Source organism: Fukomys damarensis, unplaced genomic scaffold (assembly GCF_012274545.1).
Source record: "Fukomys damarensis isolate Sample0158 unplaced genomic scaffold, DMR_v1.0_HiC HiC_scaffold_18, whole genome shotgun sequence".
NCBI classification, from domain to species: domain Eukaryota; kingdom Metazoa; phylum Chordata; class Mammalia; order Rodentia; family Bathyergidae; genus Fukomys; species Fukomys damarensis.
Window position 1 is genome coordinate 40135373 of NW_022900930.1, and position 21763 is coordinate 40157135.

General features: G+C 38.2%; 1 protein-coding gene across 5 annotated transcripts in view; it reads right to left on the bottom strand.

Moving 5' to 3' along the window:
• Window positions 1-21763, bottom strand: part of Psd3 (pleckstrin and Sec7 domain containing 3) — a 299163-nt gene that overhangs the window by 127141 nt on the left and 150259 nt on the right. The window contains exon 1 of one of the 5 annotated variants that reach the window (XM_010624997.2): window positions 6513-6909. The exons of the other annotated variants lie outside the window; for them this stretch is intronic. Within the exon in view, the coding sequence (XP_010623299.1) occupies window positions 6513-6671 (159 nt within the window). The 5' untranslated portion in view covers window positions 6672-6909. Of the gene's footprint in view, window positions 1-6512; window positions 6910-21763 lie in introns of those variants that run through there. 5 annotated transcript variants of the gene reach the window in all.

Here is a 21763-nt window from a genome sequence, read left to right on the forward strand (position 1 = left end):
TTTTTTTTTTGTTTTTTTTTTTTTTTTTTTTGGTGGGAGGGTCTGGTTGACGTGTGACAGTAAAGTACTGAAATCGCCCACTACTGATATTGAATTAGTGCCTATCTGTCCAGGGCTTTTTGTTTTATGAAGTTGGGTGAAATGACATTTTGTGCCTAGACATTTACAACTGTTATCTCTTCCTGTTGAGTTGCTACATTTACTAGTAAGTAGTGGCCATCTTTGTCTCTCCTGATCACTTTTGGTTTAAAGTCTGCTGTGTCTGAAAATAAAATAGCTATCTACCTTGCTTGTTTAGGGGCTCTAGTTCACTGGAATGTTATTTCAATTACAATGACTTTTTTAAAAACTAATGAAACATGTTCTGCTTGGATGATAAGGCAAAACTCAAAAATCTTAATTAATACAAAGATGGAATAGCAACCTCACGATAAATTTCTGAGGAGGAAGCCATTTTGCTCAGCTACTCATAGCTTCTATATCATTACAAATGAGTATACAAAAACATTTTATAAAAAGCTTCCATTAAAATCTAAAATGAATATAATCTGTGAACTTTAAACTAGAGATGACCTAAAAACATGTTGTATTAAATGAAGGCATCATCCTGGAAAACAGATCACTGCTGAATATTTTTCTACTACCCTCCTTGATCTTCAACAATGGCTACTTTTAAAATACAAGGGTTTTTTTTCCTCTTAATTTCTACCAATATTTCTTTTTCCCCTTCTCTTGATTCTGATAAGGGTATTAACACTAGCTTAGCAGGCATGAGATCCTCGACCATCATTTTTTTTAAAAGTTCAAATATTCCATTGAAATTCTGGATATTCTCACATGCATGCAGACTTTTCTTTGGAAAGGGCAGCAGAGGAAGCATTGGAGTTATTTTATAAACACTCAAACCAAACACAATTCCATTTGTACTTTAAAAAAGTGAAAATGGGGTGTGATGATAGAGATCTGCTGTTAATTACATTCAAAAGTCAGCAAGTATTACCCCATCAGAAGCATTATTGTTCAACATTTCCACCTAAAAATCCTTTGTACAGCCTTTAAAAATGGTGTTAACTAACATGAAAGTACATGCAGAATATGATAAATTCACAGAAACAACCTGGGGCAAGGGGGACTAAGAACTGAGGGGGGACCCAAACTCAACGACACAAACCAAGACACTTTGCTAGCTTTGGCAACTCTACAATAAAACCAAAGGTAGAAAGGGAAAGCTTTTATTTTGAATCAAGTCTGACTCAAGTTTATTGATAACAATATAGTCTGCAGAACTAACTTTCTTAAGAGAAAGCCAGGTCTCAAGATTTACCCCAGGGTAAGAATCACATTAAGACATCAGGATGTGTTAAGTCTGGCACAGTCATTCCAGTAGGAAAAGCATAACTTCCTGGAGCACAACAAGTGTAAAGAGCGTAGAGCCAAATTAAGAAAATAGAGTTCTGGAGAAAAATTTGTCTTTACCTTTGTGCCATGAGATTTACTTTGTAAACAATACCTCCTCCCTGATTCTCCTGCATTCTAGGGTATAACTAGTGCCCAAAGATATTCTCAATATGCTGACCCCCCCACAAAAAAAAAAGAATGGAGAAAATTTAGGGCCAGGGATTTAGCTCAGTGGTTCCACCGTCTGACTTGCAATCACAAGGACCCAAGTTTGATCCCCGGTACCAAAAAAATAAAACAGAATGGATATGCTGACCCAACAGTCTACTGTCGCTCTGAAAGGATTATGCTAGTAGATGAATTTATGAGGTTGAAAGATGTTGTTTTAATTTCAAAATTTTAAAAATGGAAACAAAGTCTTTGTAAATAGGGGAGCGTGCAGGGGGAGAAGGGAGGGGAGGGGTATGCAGAAAAAATGAGAATCAAGATCTGTCATGTAAAGGTACGAGATCCCAATGATAAATGTGACTGTACTGTATACTTTAAAAGTACCAATGAACTCAATGAGAAATTAAAAATTACAAATATATAAATACATTTGTAAGAAAAAGTTCAACTGACTACGTATTGCTCCATATTCCATGAGAAATACATTTTTTAATAGGCAGACATGAATGACCCATTTGACCGGAATCTCCCCCCCAGGCTTAGTCTAAAGAACAACAATGATCTAGGAGAGAAGGACAACCTTCTGCAAACCTCCCACGAAAGTTTCAGGTTGCACAGGGGCATTGTAAAGATTTCTTCAGGTTCTTTTGTGTATTGATTTGACTCACAGAGGGAAAAGTGATTAGCATTTACCTCACAATGCTAAAGAAATAGCAAGCAAAGCTTTTGCAGAATAGAGAGAACAGAGTTGATGGTGCCTTTCAATATTATTTCAACATGTTTTACAAAGCAATGAATTAGGCTCTCCCAGAGCAGTGTTTTCCAGCAAAGTGCTTCCATTTTTCTTTCTGAGGAATGTGTTTAACTTCTTTTCATACCCAAAGTTTATTCCAAATCCATATAAAACTCATTTTCCTTGAATCTAAATTGATCTTTGGTTTTCTTTAATAGAGGAAATAACCCTACCAACCTCTCCAAGATTATGAAAATTAAAATTGCTCAGAAGAAAGATCACTTTATAGTCCCTGTGATTTATGGGTGACTCTCAGGGAGTGATAACTTGTCTAGGTGAACATTTCTACTTCATAAGCAAAACCCTGAGTGGCATCCTGGCCAAGAAAGTAAAATGTCAATGTTCCCACTACACACAATATAAAGTACCAATGGATTTTTTGAAGTTTTTAGCATTTCACTATCACATAAATCATTTTATTTGGTATGCTATTAAACAGCTTTAAATGGTTCATTTGAATCCACAGCATCACTAACTAGAAGTCCTTTGGTTAATCTCTAGCCTTGTGCGGTTCCTCCAAAGAACACCTCAGGGATTCAACTAGGCATCTTACTTTCACTCTCAACAACAACATAAACAAAAATGTCAGGCTGAGATTTCTTCCCACCTAAGTATCTGGCAATATATAAGAAAGAGAGGACAGGACAGGACAGGAAAGGAAAGGAACCAACATAAACTGTTACAGATGTGTCTTAAGCCTTACTGAAGTTAAAAACTAAGAAATACCAAAATACTTTTTGAGATATATTTCACAGAAAAACATGGAAATGTTAGGCAGAACTGAGGCTTAAATCAATGCGCTTTGGGCTGAGGACCCAGCTCAGTCGTAGGGCTCTTGATTAGTATGCTTGAAGCCCTGGGCTCCACCCTCAGCTTTGGAAAAAGAAAGAAAAAAGCCAGTATGCTTTTCTACTGTGCATCCTAAATTCTGGAGTATCTGGCTTTTTTATTTCTCTCACAGGAAGAGAAACCAGCTGGGTCTGATGGCAGGAAGGTCGGCACTGCCCCCTCCTGGCCAGGAGGCTCACTGATTACTCTTCCAATACCAGATAACTGAATGATAAATGGCAGGAGTCAAAGTCAGACATAATGCATTTGCATAATGAATGCTAACCTCCACAAAATGCATAAATACTCTTCCAAAATATATGAATATTTGTGTCTTGTTCATTTTACCTGCTTCAGAATTGGATATAAGTAATGTTAACTAGAAAAGGAAAAAGCCACAGTGTCTCCAGAGGAAAGAGTAGGGAGTTAAATCACTTTAAAGAAAAAAGAAGAAACCACATGGAAAAGAAAAATTTAAAGACAATATCATAGAAAAGCTGGCTTCTAGGGGGTTAAAAATAATACCCTTCAGACTATCTCAATATAAGCCACAAAGGATTAGAAAACTCAATTTTCTTCATTAAAGTGATTAGATCAAGGAAAACATTTAAGGTACTACACTAAAATTAAAAGTAAGGAATAGCTAAGCTTTTCAGGAGTTCTTTAACACATCAAATGAAGAGTGAAAATGATTAAACAAGATAAAAAGTGAAGACAAGTGAATCAATATTTAAATAAACCATTTTGGGTTTAATGGCTAACAAAACAGAAAACACAGAGCAAAATTTTGATAGAATACATAATTCCAACTTCCTAAAAAAGTTGAAATGATTATTACGCCTATTCTACAAAGATAGAGTTCTAAAGACAGAAAACTAAATCCCACAAGCATATCATGAGTGAATGGAACCTTTTCATTTTTTTTTTTTTAATGAAAGGAAGGGTAGTCTGAGGGGTAAGGGAATAAAATTCTTCTACTCATCAAATTAGACATCTTGTACATTTCAGTGAAGAACAGATAATAAAAAAGTGTTAATTACATGATTACCAAGAAGAAACACAAATTTCACTTTAAATGCCAAAAGTACTACTAGATATAAGTAGCGTGAATGAGAATTCTGATTAACACTTGAAGTAAAAAGTGTACACTGTGGATAAGAGTATAGATTGCTACATAATTACACCTATCTGTAATATAATTCAGTTCGCTAACTTAGGATACAAACCTATATGTTATTCAGTTTACTTCATTTAGAAAATAAAAATGGCTGGTAAATGATTACATTCAATCTACCACATTTCCTATTCTAATGCTTTTTCTATTAGCTAGTTCTAGTATTTCATTTTAGCCAGGTGAGCTAACTGGACACTACTTCTGATATTTCATTTTAAAGAATACATAATTTTAAAAGAGTATCTACTGGAATAGAGCTTGGATAGATTATTGAATATACACCAAAGAACCTCAGAGATTCTATATACCTCAAAAATAATAAATTTTTAAATAAGTGATTATAATCTCCAAAGTATCATGTGATGGCATCTTGACTACAATTCTACCAGGAGCCTTTCTCACTCCTGACTCCTCACAAGGTTTGCAACATTAAAAAAAAAAATCCATTTGGTCTTCTCTTGCATACATCCTGGACAGTGTGACAAACACAGAAGGGAGCAGAGATTCTGGGCAAGCTTCACCATGACACTATATACATCAATATGGCCAAATTCACTCACAGTAAAAATGTCTGAATTATCGTCAGACACCAGTCCCAGGAGGTGGGACCTTAACAGCATTCATGCTGACTGCTGACGATCTTTTATTTCCCATGGCCTTTGACTGTAGGCCATGGCTGTATGTACGGTGAGCCGTGTGAAACAAAATCTAGGGATGCTAATGAGTGCTCTTTGTAGGAGCCAGTTTTGTAGCTGTGTTGAAGTCACATGCATGTCCAGACATATTTCTTTATCTGTCATGAACCTTTGCGTCTAACCCAGCAGGAGACCACAGTCACCACACCACAGGAGGTCTCAGGTTTCAGCAGGAACCAGTACACTCCCTTCCAGGTCACATTAAAAGACTGTAAAGACACATGTTTCTTCCAAATCCTTCATCTTAAAAAAAAAGAAAAAGAAAAAAAACTGAAGAGGAAAAAGCCACATCTAAAAACTTACTAGAGCCAAACAATTTGCTAATGATCAATAGGGTGAGACTGCACTTGTCATAATCTAAGAGGGTGAATGTAAAATCATCGTATTTCTTAAAGTCACACTAAGGTAGTTTACCACCCCTCCCCCGCCATATTTGGAGGGGAACCTGTTATTGCCAAAGCCTTTTTGTACTGTAATATCACAGAAGGAAGTGGCCAGGGAGGGAGCACGCGAGTTGGGAAGTGGGAGGGTGAAAGCCAGGTGTCACTCGCTGTGGGTTTGGGCAGAACCTATGAGAAGGTGGAAAGGAGCCTGAGATCCACCTCCTGAAGCTTGTTCTGCACATTTTTCAGCTTCTGAGTCTGTTATAATCAGCCACATCTCCAGCCTTGGAGTTCTGTGATCCTATGATTCTATTATTCCATTTTTAAACCTGTGGAGTGGGAGTGTTTCTGAGTACCCTGTTCACACAGATGGTGGTGGGAAGAATCTCAAGAATATGTTGCATGTAGTAAATGCCCACTTCACTACGTAATCACTCCCTTCACATTCCATATGAACAAAGATGTTATTATCTCAAAGACAGCCGCAAAAACACAAGTGCTTTGATGGCAGCATGGCATCAGCGCATATATATGTAAAGAAGACGTTCCTCATAATTACACACACCTCAAGCTACACCTGACAAGGATGTCGCGTAATAGGGCCAGGGCACCACTGAACCTCAGTTCCACACATTAAGGCAGAGGGAGAGACTGGGGAAGGGAAGGCAAATGAAACTCACTGGAAGATAAAATCATACATAACATCTCTATATTCCTGATGTTCTAAAAATACACTGCACTGAAAACTCATCTGTCAAAGCAATGTCTGAGGCTAAAAACAAGATCAAGGTGCCAACCACCAGTTCCCCACAATCTTCTCAGTTGGAACAGTGCCTCAACCCTCTCTCCCACAAACCGGCTCTGTGCAAAGCCGACCCACACCCCGGTAACCGCTGTACCTGGAGTTAAAGTACCATCCCTCACCCTGGAGCTCACCTGGTTCTCTAGAGCCATTTTATATTCCCTGCTACTTTCTCAGTCTGTTACGGCACATCAGACTCTGGTACAGACTATCAAATTCTGCGATCCCACCGTACAGTTATCAATAATGTGTAACGTGGCATTTCCTTTACCTTGGTCTCCTTAGCAGAAAACTCTGAGGAGTTGGAAATTTTCATAGACTTCGACCTGTGGGACTGCCGCCGGATAGAATCCTCCCGGGAGTATTTCACAGAACCTGAGGTCCTCACCCGTACCTTGCTGGCACTCTGAACACTATTCACGCCAATCATTTTGCAGGTCCACTAGGGAAGGGGTTTGGAGAAATAAAAAGGCACTTTCTACCCGTTCTAAGGCTCTAATACTGAAGAAAGTCTGCCGGGTTGCGCCTGAGCAGCTCCTGAGTGCTGTGATCTGTCTTAGCTTCAGAAGCACCAGGCTGCCTCCCCCAGCATCTTCAACTACCCTGTTTGCAGCGAGTCTGATTGTTCCAAGCACAGCTCACGTCACCGGCTGCAAAGAGGAAAGAAAAATGCAATCCCACCCCTGCTACTCGTCTCTCTTCTCCACACACACACACACACACACACGCACGCACGCACGCACGCACGCGCACCATATTCACACACTGGAACAAATGGCAATTGGCCAGGCAAGCAATTCATTAACATTCCAAATAGCAACACCATTTCTCTTGTGATATTGTGCAGTAAGCTCATTAATGTCAACAACAAAATACAGATACCACAAATAAAAGTCTCAAGTAATCTACAAGGCACCAGGCAGGGTGGAAATGGAACTAAATTTCCAAAAGGGGAAAAAAAATCACTGATGGGTGTCAAAAGGCTCAATCAATTACAGGGTAGTGAAAGGAAGGCACCATAAAGCCATCTCAGTGATCAATAATTTTCTTTTCATTCCTATTTTATGGTCACACACTGTTTAATAGCAATTCAAACTGCACTGCTATTCTGAAGAATTAAATGTTTCCTATGGTCTTAGGCTCCTACGGCCAGATTTTTAAACAGGAATTGCCAGCTTGCACAGCAAGTGCAGAAGAAAGATGTTAGCTACTTTCTTAACATACTGAAAAGTCAAGAAAAAATAATCGGGGGATAGCACAAGGTAACTTTAAACACAGTTCAGAGTGAAATCAATAAAGCCAACTGAGATCAATAAGGAGCAAGCACCTTTTCCGAAAGCTATAAATGCCCTGTCAGTGTACACAGCAACATGAAATCTTCTGAGTAAGAATTACAACCTTGGCATTGTTAGGAAACAAGACAGTTTTAGTTTCTGCCAACTGAAGCTTTTTAATGTGATAAGATTGCAATGCTTGACTTATCTGGCATCCCAGAGGGAGAAGATCAGCCGCATAATCCTTTTAGGTAAAGGAGAGTTCTGTGTTAATATAAATGACAAAAATGGTTTGCAGAAAACACCTGTGAACAAAGTACTACCTCAGCCCACAACACCCCTCTAATCTGAACTTTCACCTGATGAATCAAGGTTGCACATTTTATCCTACACAGCCAAGAAAGGATGTCCTTAAGCATCCTATGCATGTCTAAGGCATTCGGTTGCTTTCCTCCCTGACAAGAGATCCAGGTAAAGGTAGCGCTTGTGCTGCGTGGTTTGTTTTACCTCAAGACAGGACTTTCTCTCACCCTCCTTTAGCCATCTTTCAATTTCCATCTCTTCTCTGAAGCAATCATACAAAGACATTGACTAATTATGGTATAATTCTGTTTAAACTAATAATACATAAAAGATTTTGGAAGATCTTGGGGCTCTCTCCTATCTATTGGGATTGCATGGAGTGCAGAGTCCCCGAGGCCCTTCCTCTCTTCTCAAGTAACTGAAGATAATAAATGTGTGTCATTTAAAATTAAAACAATAAAACCCAAAAACCATCAGATTCCATTGTGACTTTATACTGTTCAGCGCATGTTTCAAAGACATAAAAAGTGGTGTATAATAAAGCTGATAGTTTAGAATATACATGATTCTAACTGAAGCATATGACGATCACATAGACAAAAAATATCTCTGTTTAACCGAAGTAAACCTGAGGTAAAACCATAAACGAACTGGCAGCTGACCTAGGATAAAAATTCACAAAGTAGTATGTAAAACACAAGAGAGCATATCTCAGTGTAGTTCTGAATAGAGAGCATGGGTTTAAAAGAAACACATTCTTTTCATACTTCCCAGTCACCATAAGGCAGAATTAGACTATGGCTATTAACGCACTTAATTTTCTTTTCTCCACCAAAATGACAAATAAAAAAGAATAAAAGCTATATGTACTCATCTAAAGAGGCAGTATCTGATATCTAACTTCATTTCTGCGAGGTTGGAAGAAATGCACTACTGTTCACCGACTGGACTGCCAAACTGGCATTACCTCTGGACTATCATTTGTAATAAACCCTTTCCTCTGTTCAAATCCATAACTTTACAGAAGTAACTTGGTGTCTTCTTTTGAATCTCAACTTGACAACTGCGTGTGGCAGACTGAGGTGACATCCTGTCCCCCTGTACAGATAAGAACAGGCAGTTCCACACACTATGACCAAGTCAGGACTCAAATTTTCACCCCGTGCTATACAACACAGTTCAGCTGTTTCGATCGCCCTTTCCTTTTTAAGCCTGTAATGAGCCTTTCTGCAAGTCAGAAAGCACAGAGTCTTGCCCTGCCCCTGCTCTCTGTATTTTAGAACGCAAATCTCTGTAAGGACAGTGTGAAGAGAATCACTGCAATGCCCCGGCAGTCTGAGGATCAACTGCAAATAATGCCTGTGACACCTTCTGAGAGGCCAGCAGGACTCCTAAGGCCTTTCAGGGTCTGGCCTCATCCTCCTGACCTAAAGCCAATCCCAGCCAGTCCCAGTTCTACTGTCTCCCCCAGGCAGACTGCTTTTCGTTCCAGGCTAGCGCACTGGACTGTAGTTTCCACTGAGCCTGAGCACAGGTCACAAACTTTCGTCCTTGCTGAAGCCTTCCTGAATGACCCCCTCATTTGCTGTTCCCTTGCCTGGACCTCTACCACTCGCACCCTGATCTCCCAGGTAAGTGGCACCCACCCTATCCTTCCGTTGTCAGCTGTAATGTTACCTTTTCAAAGGCACTTTTTCCCTGGCCATGCCCCTAAATTAGCCCCCTTCTGTCTTAGTCATCTCCACCTTGATCTTGTCCTTCTTCCTCTTCAGGACACTCACTGCTGTCTTAAAATTATCTGCATCCCAGATCTTGCATCCATACCTGGTGGAAGGAAGGAGCTCAGTGACTACCTTTAGGAATAAAGGAACTTCTGCAATGTAAAGTAAATCTTCCTCTGTCACATTTTAGTCATTAAACTTTCTTTTAAACAGTATTCTGCAGATTGGTTTTCTGAGACAATGAAGGGAAATTTTAGTATCCTTCCCATGCTGGTTTCTCAGCCCCTCTGCCTAGAAACAAAATTAGTGCTGGTTTATACACATCCTTTCTGAGTGAATCCATCCATATACAACCTGTGTGCCTATCCACTGTCTTCTTAAGGGAAATAAGTGAATGTTATGCATTGGACATAAAGTATGTACTTATTATTCTTCCTTATTAACTTTCTCCTATGATTTTGATTTAATATGGAGGTCACCTTCCATCTATAGACAACGAATGGAAGAAACACATTCTTGCTGTGTTGGGCTCCCTACCCTCTTTTCACCAAGATCATTCTACATTACCCCACATCTAACTTTAGTTCATTTCTGTCTACGTGACTGTGGATGTGGATATATGGTATTTCATCAGGATCATATCGTTGGACAGTTAGGTTGTGATCTTTTGCTATGACAGATAATGGCATTGCGGGGGTGTTTTTGTTTGTTTGTTTGTCTTTTGATACTGAGGACTGAACTTGGGACCTTGCACTTGTGAGTTAGGCGGTGGAACCATTGCGCTAAGTCCCCAGACTGATAATGGCATTGTGAATATGCCTACTGTTATGGCTCATTTCGAGCTGTCTCTCTAAAGCCTCAGGCACTCACAGATAGGGCTTTTCAGAAGTGGCTGGATCGAGAACACGTAATGCTGGGATAAAGTGCATTAAACTGTGATTAAGGCTGTGTTATTACTAAATCAGTCCACTGATTGTTTTGGCACAACTCTGAGAACAGATAAGGGAAGACCCTCCCTGGACAGAACATAAGGGACAGAAAGAAGGCTGCTGCGGACACTTGTTGCTTGCTGCTGGGGTCACATATTTTGACCCTTTCCCACCCCAGCTTTCTCTGAGATCTTGACCATTTCTAGATATTTGCCAGCCTGTGCAAGGAACCTGCTTCCTATAAAATAAATGCAGGCCTCCTGGAGAGCAGCAGCTGTTAAAAAGCACAAAATAACTTTCATAAAAGATTCAGCAATAAACAAAGGTGACTCCCATATTAAATCAAAGTTGGAGAAGAAATTTAACAAGGCAATCTAATTAACACTTATGCTCAAAGTTGGTATTTCACCTTCTGGCGCTTGCTCTGATTGAGGACAATATTTGTTACACAGCCCTTCAAAAGGCTTCTAAAAAGGGTCCTAACTAATGATCAATAAAAAAACTTTCCTAGCACTTTTATGAAGAACTCCAGAAGGTGAATTCAACTTAATATATCTTGATTGTGGGCCTACTGGGAATATACAACATTCACACCCTCTGCTCCCTAACTTTGAGGAGCTCATATTCAATTGAGGGAGGAGCAAACAGGAAATTCTGGTGTCATGATTCTAATATTGCTCACCGTCAGAGTATCAGTAGAATGGCTGGCAGATGCCAAATGAGAGAGATAGGAGAACATCAAAGGTGTGCGGGAAGACGCTTGCTTCCTTTTCTTAAAAAAAATGTCATGGAACTATTAATAAGAACAAAACAAAAACAACAAAAACCCTAATGATTCAAATATGGATTCTGGAGAGAAGACAGGCAGAAACAAATTTTAAACACCAATTGTCCAGAGGTCTAGAACAGTTGGAAAGGGGAGAGAGGCATGAAGTGTCAACTTTAGGTTTTTGTGTTTTGTTTGCTGTTCTAATTTTTCTAAGAACAGGAGGGTGGTCATAGCATTCACCTAATTTAGAAGAGTCTCATGGCTTTCCCTTGGCTTATTAGATTACATGTTCTTGCACTAAAATAGAGTAAAGTGATAGGACGCTCATCTAGGAGGCGAGGGACAGGTGCTCACTGAGACTTTACAGCCATGACTGTCACATGGCCCAAAACATGCAAAAGGTTGTTGTTGCTGTGACAAAGGTGCTGAGGTATAATTCTTTTCTAGGATACCCATCTGGACTTAGAACTCAAAGCACACTCAGAAATAACAGCCTTAAATCTCTATGGTTTGTAGAGGAAGATTCCTGAGACACAGAAACATAAAGTAACCTGGCCAAGATCTAGCTTAGGTTTCCTAGTTTTTTATACAGAAGGAGGCGTGCGTGCATGCACAAACACACACACCACAACACACACACACAGTAGTTGCTTTTTTAAAGCTAAGCATTCCATGAACACACACACCTTTCCAGACTCCATTACGGACTGAAATGGTTGCCCTAAAATGGAAAATTCAATGTTAGGAGGGAGACTCCAGAAATGCAATGGATCTGGTCACTCATATAATAACATGTGATAACAGAAAGGAGACTTGAAAAATCAACTCTACCTCTAGCTTATGGACTAGTCTTAGAGTCTAGGTAAACATGCTCCAGCTTCTTGTCCTTGTGGGGGCAGGAGGAAGGTATGTGATTGAAAAACTCGTTGTCCTTGTAGAGAACAGTATTGAACAGTGTTGGTGAAATGCATGTACACAAAACAATACTGAATAAAAAAAAAAAACAGATAAAAACTTACTTTGTGCTTTACTTTTCCCTGTCATCTTCCAGGCTAACCCAGCTCATATGTCTCCAGTCTAGGACTCCTTGAGAACCACAACAGTTGGCAGCAACCTAACTTCTTCCAGCATTCTAAGCCCTAGACCGGTGATGGCAAAGTGTGAAAACTGCATCCCTAAATCCACTTATGTATAGCAAAGTGCCAAGGCTGCAACCTAAATCCTGAGGTTTTAGTTTCCAAAGAAAACCATGGCGACATGGTTCCTGTACCAACAGAGAGGGCTCTGAATGCCTACCTCAGCGTAGGGGCCATAGGCTCACCATCAAGGCTCTAGGTCAAGATCCTGACTCTCAGAGCCCAGTCACATGAAGCCTAATGCAGGGCCCTGTATCAGACATCTGTGTTAGAGTCTGAGCTGAACCTCTGCAGCCACATGCTACTACTGTACCACTTTAATGGATGAGCCACCTCTGTTTGCCTAAATGGGCCTTAGACAACTTCTCTCAGAACAAACACTTGGCCTACTGTGCCTACTTGTGCTCTCTTACTCCTTTCACTTCAATCCCAGCTGACTGCACAAATATCTGTAAATGTCTTTAACCAACTTGGACAGAGATGTGAAAAGCTTTGTCCAGCAGCGTGGCTGCGGATTCCCTTTGTTCACAGTGCATCATCTAGAATGCAAACCAAATCATCTTTAATGGACCACCACCAGTTACCACACCTGGCAGATGGAAGTCAAGTACCCTATTACCTGTTCAACCCCTGAAGATGTATGGTCTCACTCTAGAAGCCCTCAATCTTGTCTTGTAGCATCATATGTTTTTAGTTCCATCTGTTCCTCAAACATACAAAGCAACAGGATGGGGGAAAAACTTTAAAAAGAACCATCTTACATTTAAAATAAATAACAGTCTTTGGGGGGGAGCACAATGAAGTGTGAAACAGTTCCAGGGCTGGATAAAAGAAAACCCCACATTTTAACCTTAGGAACCAAACCATCGGGTTAAGGTGCTTTAGACCACAGCATACATTAGGCTTGTTCCTGAGAAGTGCAAGAAGACTGTATGTGTGTGTTCACACACACACACACACACACACACAAACACACACACCTCTGCATAAATGAAATAGCTGCAGGCAGCTCAGGTCTTTTCAAACTATCACATGGCAAAGAAACACAGAACCATGTCTTGGAGTTACTAGGCCTTCTGCAGAGGGGGGAGAGAAGGCAACCTATCCTGTAAAATAGAAGCACTATACATTCTTCATTCTGTTCTGCAAGAAGGTACTCTTTATTCCACCCCAAAATATATACAAAATGCAAATACAGAAATGGTATTTCAAAGCCACAAAAGCTGTTCTTCCAGGTGAGTAAGCCAATAATTTTGTATGGGATTATAAATGCTGAGGAAATATTCTGTTCCAGAAGCTAATGTAATAAAACCCATCCATAATTTTCTCTTTATATCACCACGTGTCAATTCAACCAACATTCTCTGAGTGCCTAATGTATGCCAAGCACCGTTTCTTCAAGAAAGAAAATGATTAGAGATCCTTGCCTTTGTAGAGCTCCACATGAAAGACAGATCATTTTCTAAGAAAGGAAAGTGTGAATCAAAGTACATAACCCTGCTTGCATTTTCTTCCCTAATGTATTATTTGCACAGAAAGATTATTTGCACTTTTTGATATCACATTTTTATATATCAGAAAGACCTTCTAAGACCACCAACACTTCATTCTTCATCTCTCTGATTAGTCTGCTTAATAGTTTAGGTCATTTACTTATTAGTTTCTAATAACTTCAGTCAATAACTTCAAGCTGTATTTAATTTCACACAAAAAAGTTACCATCAGATGCTATGTAACAACAAGTTGTAAGCTCTATAGTGTAAATGACAAAGCATCTTTTTAATTCTATTCAACATTTTGAGTTCCCTCATTTACTATGTCAGACACTAGAAGTAAAATACGCAAAACAAGACAGAATCCTATTTCCACTGAACTTACACTGACATAGACATTAATCAAATAATCACCGATTAGCAAATAATCAAATGCTCCCTCAAACAAATGTAACACAGCACCACTATGGGGAAGAAGCATGCAGTACTCTAAGAGGGTTCTAACCTATCCTGCCTCAGGATGTCTGGGACGACTCTCTAAGGAAACTAGGAAATGATTCTTGAGATGGGATCTGAAGGATAGAAAGGAAAATAAAAAAAAGGACTAAAAGATGAAAAGTGTGTAGTAATGACAGATTTGAGACCAGTGAAACCCAAAGAGAGAACTGGGTGTGGAATATAAGTTTTATTAAAATGATGAGAAGATACGAAAGGCTCTCGGGAAAGCAGTAACAGAATCTGACTGGAAACTGTTAATCGTTCTTTCTTCCTATGAACTGAAGTGGATTTCAGGGCTACATTAATGCTCTCTTACTCCTTTCACTTCAGTCCCACTTGGATGAGTAAGTATCACCTATAAAAGGTCATTAGCCATCTTGGACAGAAAAGTGAAAAGGTCTGCCCAGCAGTGTGGCTGTGGATTTTCTTTGTTCACAATACATCATTTAGAACACAAAACAAATTATCTTTAAGGGATGATCACCAGTTATTGCACCTGGCAGATGGAAGTCAAATTCCCTATGACCGATTCAACCCCTGAAGACATATTGTCTCACTCTAGCAGCCCTTTTACTTCAATCTGTTCCTCAACATACAAAGCAACAAACAGGATGGGAGAAAAACCTTTAAATGGAACCATCTTACATTTAAAATTAAGTAACAGTCTTGGGGGGGGCACTGTAAGTGTGAAATAGTTCCAGGCCGGGATAAAAGAAACCCCCACATCATTTTTCCCTCATGAATCAAACCAATCACCTTAAGTTCCTAAATGTACTAAAATGTTGCTGCTTATTCACAATACAAACTCAAATGGTTCAACAGGGAGCTACACTAATGTTCACTTCACTTCATCATTAACACCATTCTCATGAAAAATGTACCGAGGTCTAGCTAACAAGTAGTAACGGGACAACAAGTAGCATCTGTAACTTACTGGGAGTAGCAGCTGTTAGTAGTCACCAAGGAGCTACAAAAACTTTTTATTTATAGTATTTTCTATATTCCCATTCTTTGCTTTTCACTTTCAAAAGCACAATAAGCCAGGACCAGGGACTTAGCTCAGTGGCGCATACCTCCCATGCAAGTACAAGGTCCTGGGTTTGATTCCTACTCTCAGATGTTATTTGAACACTTCAATCAGTGAGCCTCTCAAGAATTCTAATTAAAAAATAAAGAACTGAATAAAGACAATTGAGAAAAAAATTTTAGATTCAATCTTAACACCAAAGCTGTGCTCTGGGACTTCAGAGGTTCATTTCCAGGAGTAGAAAGGTCCAGGAAGGAGTTTAGATTGGCACTAGCTCAACCTCAAGTAATTTCCTGAAGGCCACCCAGGCACACGGCAAATAAACTTGTCAGACAGAGCCATATTTCAGAATTTAGAGGATATAGGGCCATTTCAAACATATGTTCCTCCTACTTGCTGGTTGTGTGGCTGGCTCCAATAAAGAAACAGGAACCAATACTTTGAACTTGAGTTTATTTCCAAAGGAACAATATTTCTCCACGTGATGAAGATTGTAGATTTATATTTAATGAATGAACTAATTTACTGTTCACTTAGCTAAATACTCCATATGAAGAAGTGTTTCTTTGAAAACTATTTTCTAACGTGTCTGTAATTCCTAGAAAAGTTTTCAGGTACCATAAAGGTCTATTGCACAATATATGGTAGTAAGAGAAAAAATGTAGCAATTCAAGTGATACAAATAGTTAATCACAAAGTGCTGGGCATGGTGGCACACGCCTGTAATGCCAGAACTCAGGAGGCTGAGGCAGGAGGATTGCTGTGAATTCGAGACCAGCCTGAGCTACATAGTGAGTTCCAGGTCAGTCTCAACTACATAGTGAGACCCTGTCCCAACCCCCCCACACACAAAAAAATTAATCACAAACTTCTGGATAAGCATAACAGTAAAAAGGGTGGGTGTGGTTAAGATTGCTGGAATAAATAGGTGAAGAATTTTAATCACTTTCATTATCCAAACCAAAACTCATTCCATAACCCATGTTATGCAAATTATAAGGATGCCCTTAAAAAAAAAAATCAAGCTACAGATTATGCTCTTCTTTCTTTCTTAACTGAACCCACTAGAAAATGGTTAACATTTTAAAATTATCCTCAAGTATAAAATTTCTCCCCGAGACAGATAATTAACAATAAAATTCCAGGAAAATATTTGATAATGTAAGGTTTATTCATTACAAGGGCATATAATAGAATCTTTCACTCAAACACTGTATCATTTTTCTAGGCTAAGAATTAGAAAAATGGGACCTGAAATAAGCAACTAGTTTTTGGAGGGGCTCTTACATTAACATTAAACAATATAGCTTTTAAAATTAAAGCCAGAGAACAACACAGCAAACTTTTTCTTCTTCTTTTTGCAAAACAGATTTCCTAATCACTTAATTACATAAATGTAACTTAAAAGGTACATAAAGTCCAAATATAAACATACACATTCTCATGAATTAATCACCATATATATTTATTAATAATGGAAAATGATGTACTTTCTAATATAGTTTTTTTCTAGATCAAGTTCTGAAATACATAAAAGATCACTAAAAGTGAATAGTGGTTTAAAGTAATATCCTCCGCCTATCTCCACACTCACTTCTGCTACACTTCTAATAACCCCAAAACTATGTTTGAGGGTATCAGCAATTTGCTTTGGGAGCTAAGTATAAGTAGAAACATAACTCATTAGTTTAGCAAGTCTCCTGCAGACCTGCAGGATGGAAGAACAGCTTCTAAGCAGCTGTTTAGGAATCCATAATTTTGTCATTGATTTATTACAATTTCACCAATTGTCTATTTGTACAATTATCTGTACTCTGGGAAACAAAGATCTAAATTGTTTTTTCATTTCATAAAACAAGAATGTTTAAAGTCTCTTTTATTGACCAAAATCTATTCCACGTACAGGTACAAATTCCCTATGATGAATGTCATCATTATGTATATCTAATATGTACCAATAAATGTTCTGCTTCAAAAACAAAAATAAAACATAAAAGTTATATACTTATTGATTAAAAAAACAAAGAAAGGTCAGAAACATAAGGCAGTACATAAAGACAGTTTAGTTTTTATTAAAGAAAAAAAATGAATCCATGGGGTTAATTGCCCAAGGCTTCCAAACAAAGGCACAGCAGAAACAGAGGTGAAATGTACTCTAGATCTCTAGACTCCAAGATATCACACATTCACAATATCACGGCAAAATTGATACCTACAATACTATACTCTCTTTTTCTTCAGTCTTTGCCTTCTTTGGGACTTCTCTTTTTTTTCCCCCTTCTGCTCAGATGTAATGAAACAATAGAACAGAAAGGGTGCTGGAATGAAATTCAGAACGTCTGAGTAAGGGTGGAGTAAGGTCGCTCTCTTGCTGCTCCACTTTAGAAAAGTCACTTTATTTCTCCTGGCCTGTTTGCTCATCGGTACACAAGTTAGGATCCCTAAACTCCTTGGAAATGTAAAGTTCTACAGTTTCACTGAACAATATTTTATCTTAAATAGTACAGCTGAATATATACATTTTTGGGGGCAACAGGAATGATATATACATACATTTGAGTTGGCATAACTAATTTCACAAAACAACTTTTATTCAACTTGCTACAAATTTGTAAAAAATTTTTATTAGTATGTTTGTTATATATACATTCACTGTGGGCAGTTGGTACATATTGATAATGCATCTTAATCCTTCTTACTGCCCCTTCCTATTTTAATAAGTCCCTATGTAAAGACTGTACAATTTAAAACTTATTATGTATCAGGAAACCTCTTACACAGGCAAAAGTGAGTCATACTGATCAACAAAATAGTTGATTGTTTATCCAGCATTATACATAGCTCAGCTGACCCAAATATATATGTGGAATCTCATCATGTAAGCAAATTTTTTAATTTGAAACAAAAACAGTGCTTCCCAATAATACACAACAATTAAGTCCAAAGTGATTTTATTTTTTTTACCCAATGCACTGGGTTTATTTGGTAATCTTTGGAGTTTGACTTTGGGTAAACAATTGTTTCAAAATAGAATTATTCATCAACTGTGAGTGTTTTACAACTGTATAGCCATCAGTTTCTTCATGAGTGTAAAAACTTACAAAGTAGAGATAGATTCATGGACAATACTTCATTTTAGCCTCTTCAACCCAATTTTTTAAATATCACAAAAATGTCAGTGTGTGAAATACTGTATTCACAGGACCATTTACAGCTCTTGGGACTTTTTGCCTACAAATTATGTGAAACTTATGAGACATGAGGTGGAAGAACTAAAATCACAAACAGAAACTTCCTGAGATTCCATTAATTTTAACATTTTCCTTCTCTGGGCAGGATGCCTCTCAAGAAGGGCCAGGTCAACCTCAAATACCATGAGTGACATTTACTGCTGCCAGGTATTTCACTGCTAACTCTGTCTGTAAAGGGTGACTGAAATGATCAATCTGTTACTAACAGTTCTTTTGCACATTTAAAATCATCTTGAAATAGACCCAAGTATAACTCAGATTCACATTTTCCCCGATAACTTGAAAGCACAACAGAGTCATATTGCACCAATATGGTATTGTGATTAAGAAGAAAGGGGTGGGGTGCATGCCATGGACTGTGTGGCAAACTTCAGCTATTTATTCAGCCTAAGCTTCCCTCTTCAATTCTGCAACATGGGGAAATTTCAGACCTGAGTATGAGTGTTCTGTGGGTTACACGAAAAATCATGTAAAATGTTACTTTACTAGAAAAAATATCTGTACCTCAAGTGACACTATTTACAAAGGGCACTTTCTGGTGTCATAGACTCCGTGCAAGGGCCATTCTCATGTTCTCCTGAATGTCTTTCAAGTGACATTCTGATGCTGTCTTCAATTCTGTGTTTTAGTGAGGAATCCTAATAGGATGAACTCTTTATTTGCTAGTGTCAAAGGCTGGATAAAGTGTTCTTTAATTCTTTGGTGCTGGAATCCACTACTTCTAGTGCCTGAGCTTTCTCAACTCTTTCCTTGTTAGGGGTCTGAGTTCCTAGTGTTTGGATACTACAGGAAGCAAGGCAAAGTTTTTTTTCAAGGATATTCTGTGGCTCTACAAAAGAGTGAAGCTTGGGAACCAAAATAAAAGACAGTGAAGCTCAGAGATGAACAGGCAAACAAATTTGCAACTACTGAGCCAACTGAGCTCAGGAAGGGCCTACTGAGAATTATAAAGCTGTTGCTCCCTCTGAGATACTCAGAGGTGGTGATTAAACACTTTCATGAGGTTGAAATCAAAACTTCCCTTCAATTCTTCATTAGCAAAGAACAATTTGGATTTTGAGGGGATCAAGCATTTAGTTTTGAAGGAAAGGTTCAAGACAAATTTCCATTAACACCATTAAAACTATCACTTGTATTGATGTAAACAATCACCCATGGAATATGGTCCTTCATATAAAAAATTCCCTTGGAAATATAATTCCTAGTTAAAACAGCTAGGATGCAGCTAACAGCCATAGAAGACTGGGTGATTACAGTACAATGGATGCTATTTTTGAGAAGACAGTTGCTGACCTTTACCTTTCTTTATATGAAGTAAAATAACATGAATATATTTCTACTGAGAACGTGTCACTAAGCCTGAAAGTTAATAAGCAAAGCTGGCATTTGAAAACTATATACATAGAAATGAATGCAGCTGAATCTCAAAGCTATCATTTTCAGAATTTGGCTTGACATGTACTGACACTGAGTTTCACATCATCCAAAGTGCTTTTAACCCTTCAAACACTGCTTCATCATCAATTTGGTCCTTAAACTATGGCACTGATTTAAAACAACCGGCCGATTCATCAAACAGAAAAAAAGGAACTTCCTGGCAGATTTTAAGGTCTAAAAAACAAGATGCCAAAAGGTGAAAAGCAAGAAAGTGAAATAAATAAGTCACACATGTGTAAATAACGAATAGTTTCTCTGGTGTGAAAAACTATAATTTTACAGAACAACATAAAGGTATAATTAACAATGTAAAATAAGAAGGAAAGGGCTAAAGGCATAGGGGAAGTGAGAAGGGTAGGGGAAAGGAAATAAAGGAAAAGAAAAATATGAGAAAAGTAAAAAAATGGAAATAAAGTTTTTGTAAATAGGGAAGGAAGGAGGGGGTGAAGGGAAGGCAAGAGTAAGGGGAAAAAATGAGAAGAAGGACCTCATGTAAAGGTACAAAAATAATGAATGTAGCTGTACCGTATACCTAAAAAGTGCCAATAAACTCAATGAGGAAAAGTAAATAAAAAAGAACCAAAGTGAAACATAATGTACCAAAATGCTGCTTCCCAGTTTAAAAAAAAAGGTAAATTTCTGTCTCTTTTCAAACATTAATACCTCTAAGATGATTAAGCAACTAAAAGGTAAGAAAAATGCACAATTTCATATATAACAATTCTTTTACTTCTACTGAAATACAGATCTACTTTATGATTGATAGATTTGATTTTTTTTCTTACTGGACTCCAAATAGAGAATTTCTTTTAAGAAAGGACCAATTCTAGGAAGTTCATCTGTGTTGATGAAACTTCAGCATAAGAGCCCAAAACATGAGGTGTAAAAGGAAACAAGGCAATGGTAACACCCCTGCTCTTCGGATGCGTGTCCACCTCAGTCTTGCCCAGTTACTGACGTAGCTCTCAGCTGGTCCTGCTGCTTCCACGTTCTTTTTCTTCCCCATTCTACTTTCATACAGCACCTGTCCACAGTGATCTTGCCCTGCCTGAGAGTCAACATCTGAGGCTTATTTAACATAGGTAAAATTAAAAGACAAACCAGAAAAAAAAATGTGAAAAGCACGTGACTGAGTAAAATACAATCCTGAATATATAAAGATGTTTAGAGCTCAATTAAAAAATGTGCATCCCAATTTTATAAACTGGAAACTAGTAATGAATAGGCAATTAAAAATGAAGAAATATAAATTTTCAATGAATTTAATAAAAGTCAAAATGAAACAGTACTGTACTAAAAAGGTCAGGGGAGTGGTTCGAGGGCTGAGGCCGAGTGGTAAAGCGTGAGCTTAACACGGTTGTTGCCTTGGGTTCAATGCTCAGGACCAAAAAAAAGCAAACTGGTACACCAAGGTAACAACTGGTCAAATTGGCCCCCAACTATACAAAATAGCCTTTCCAGGTGATTTTATAATAAACATAAAAAGCACTAGAACTATGCATCATCCTCTGACTCAGGATTGCTTAGGGAAATGGAAAAATGTTTTAAAGTTAAAAAATTATAAATAACAAAACTTGAAAACAAAAATTTTTCAAATAGGGGACTATTAGGGTAGCTTGCAGCCTATATAATCAAATAAAATGCAAGCATTAAAATTCTATTGAAACACTGATATAAAGATGTT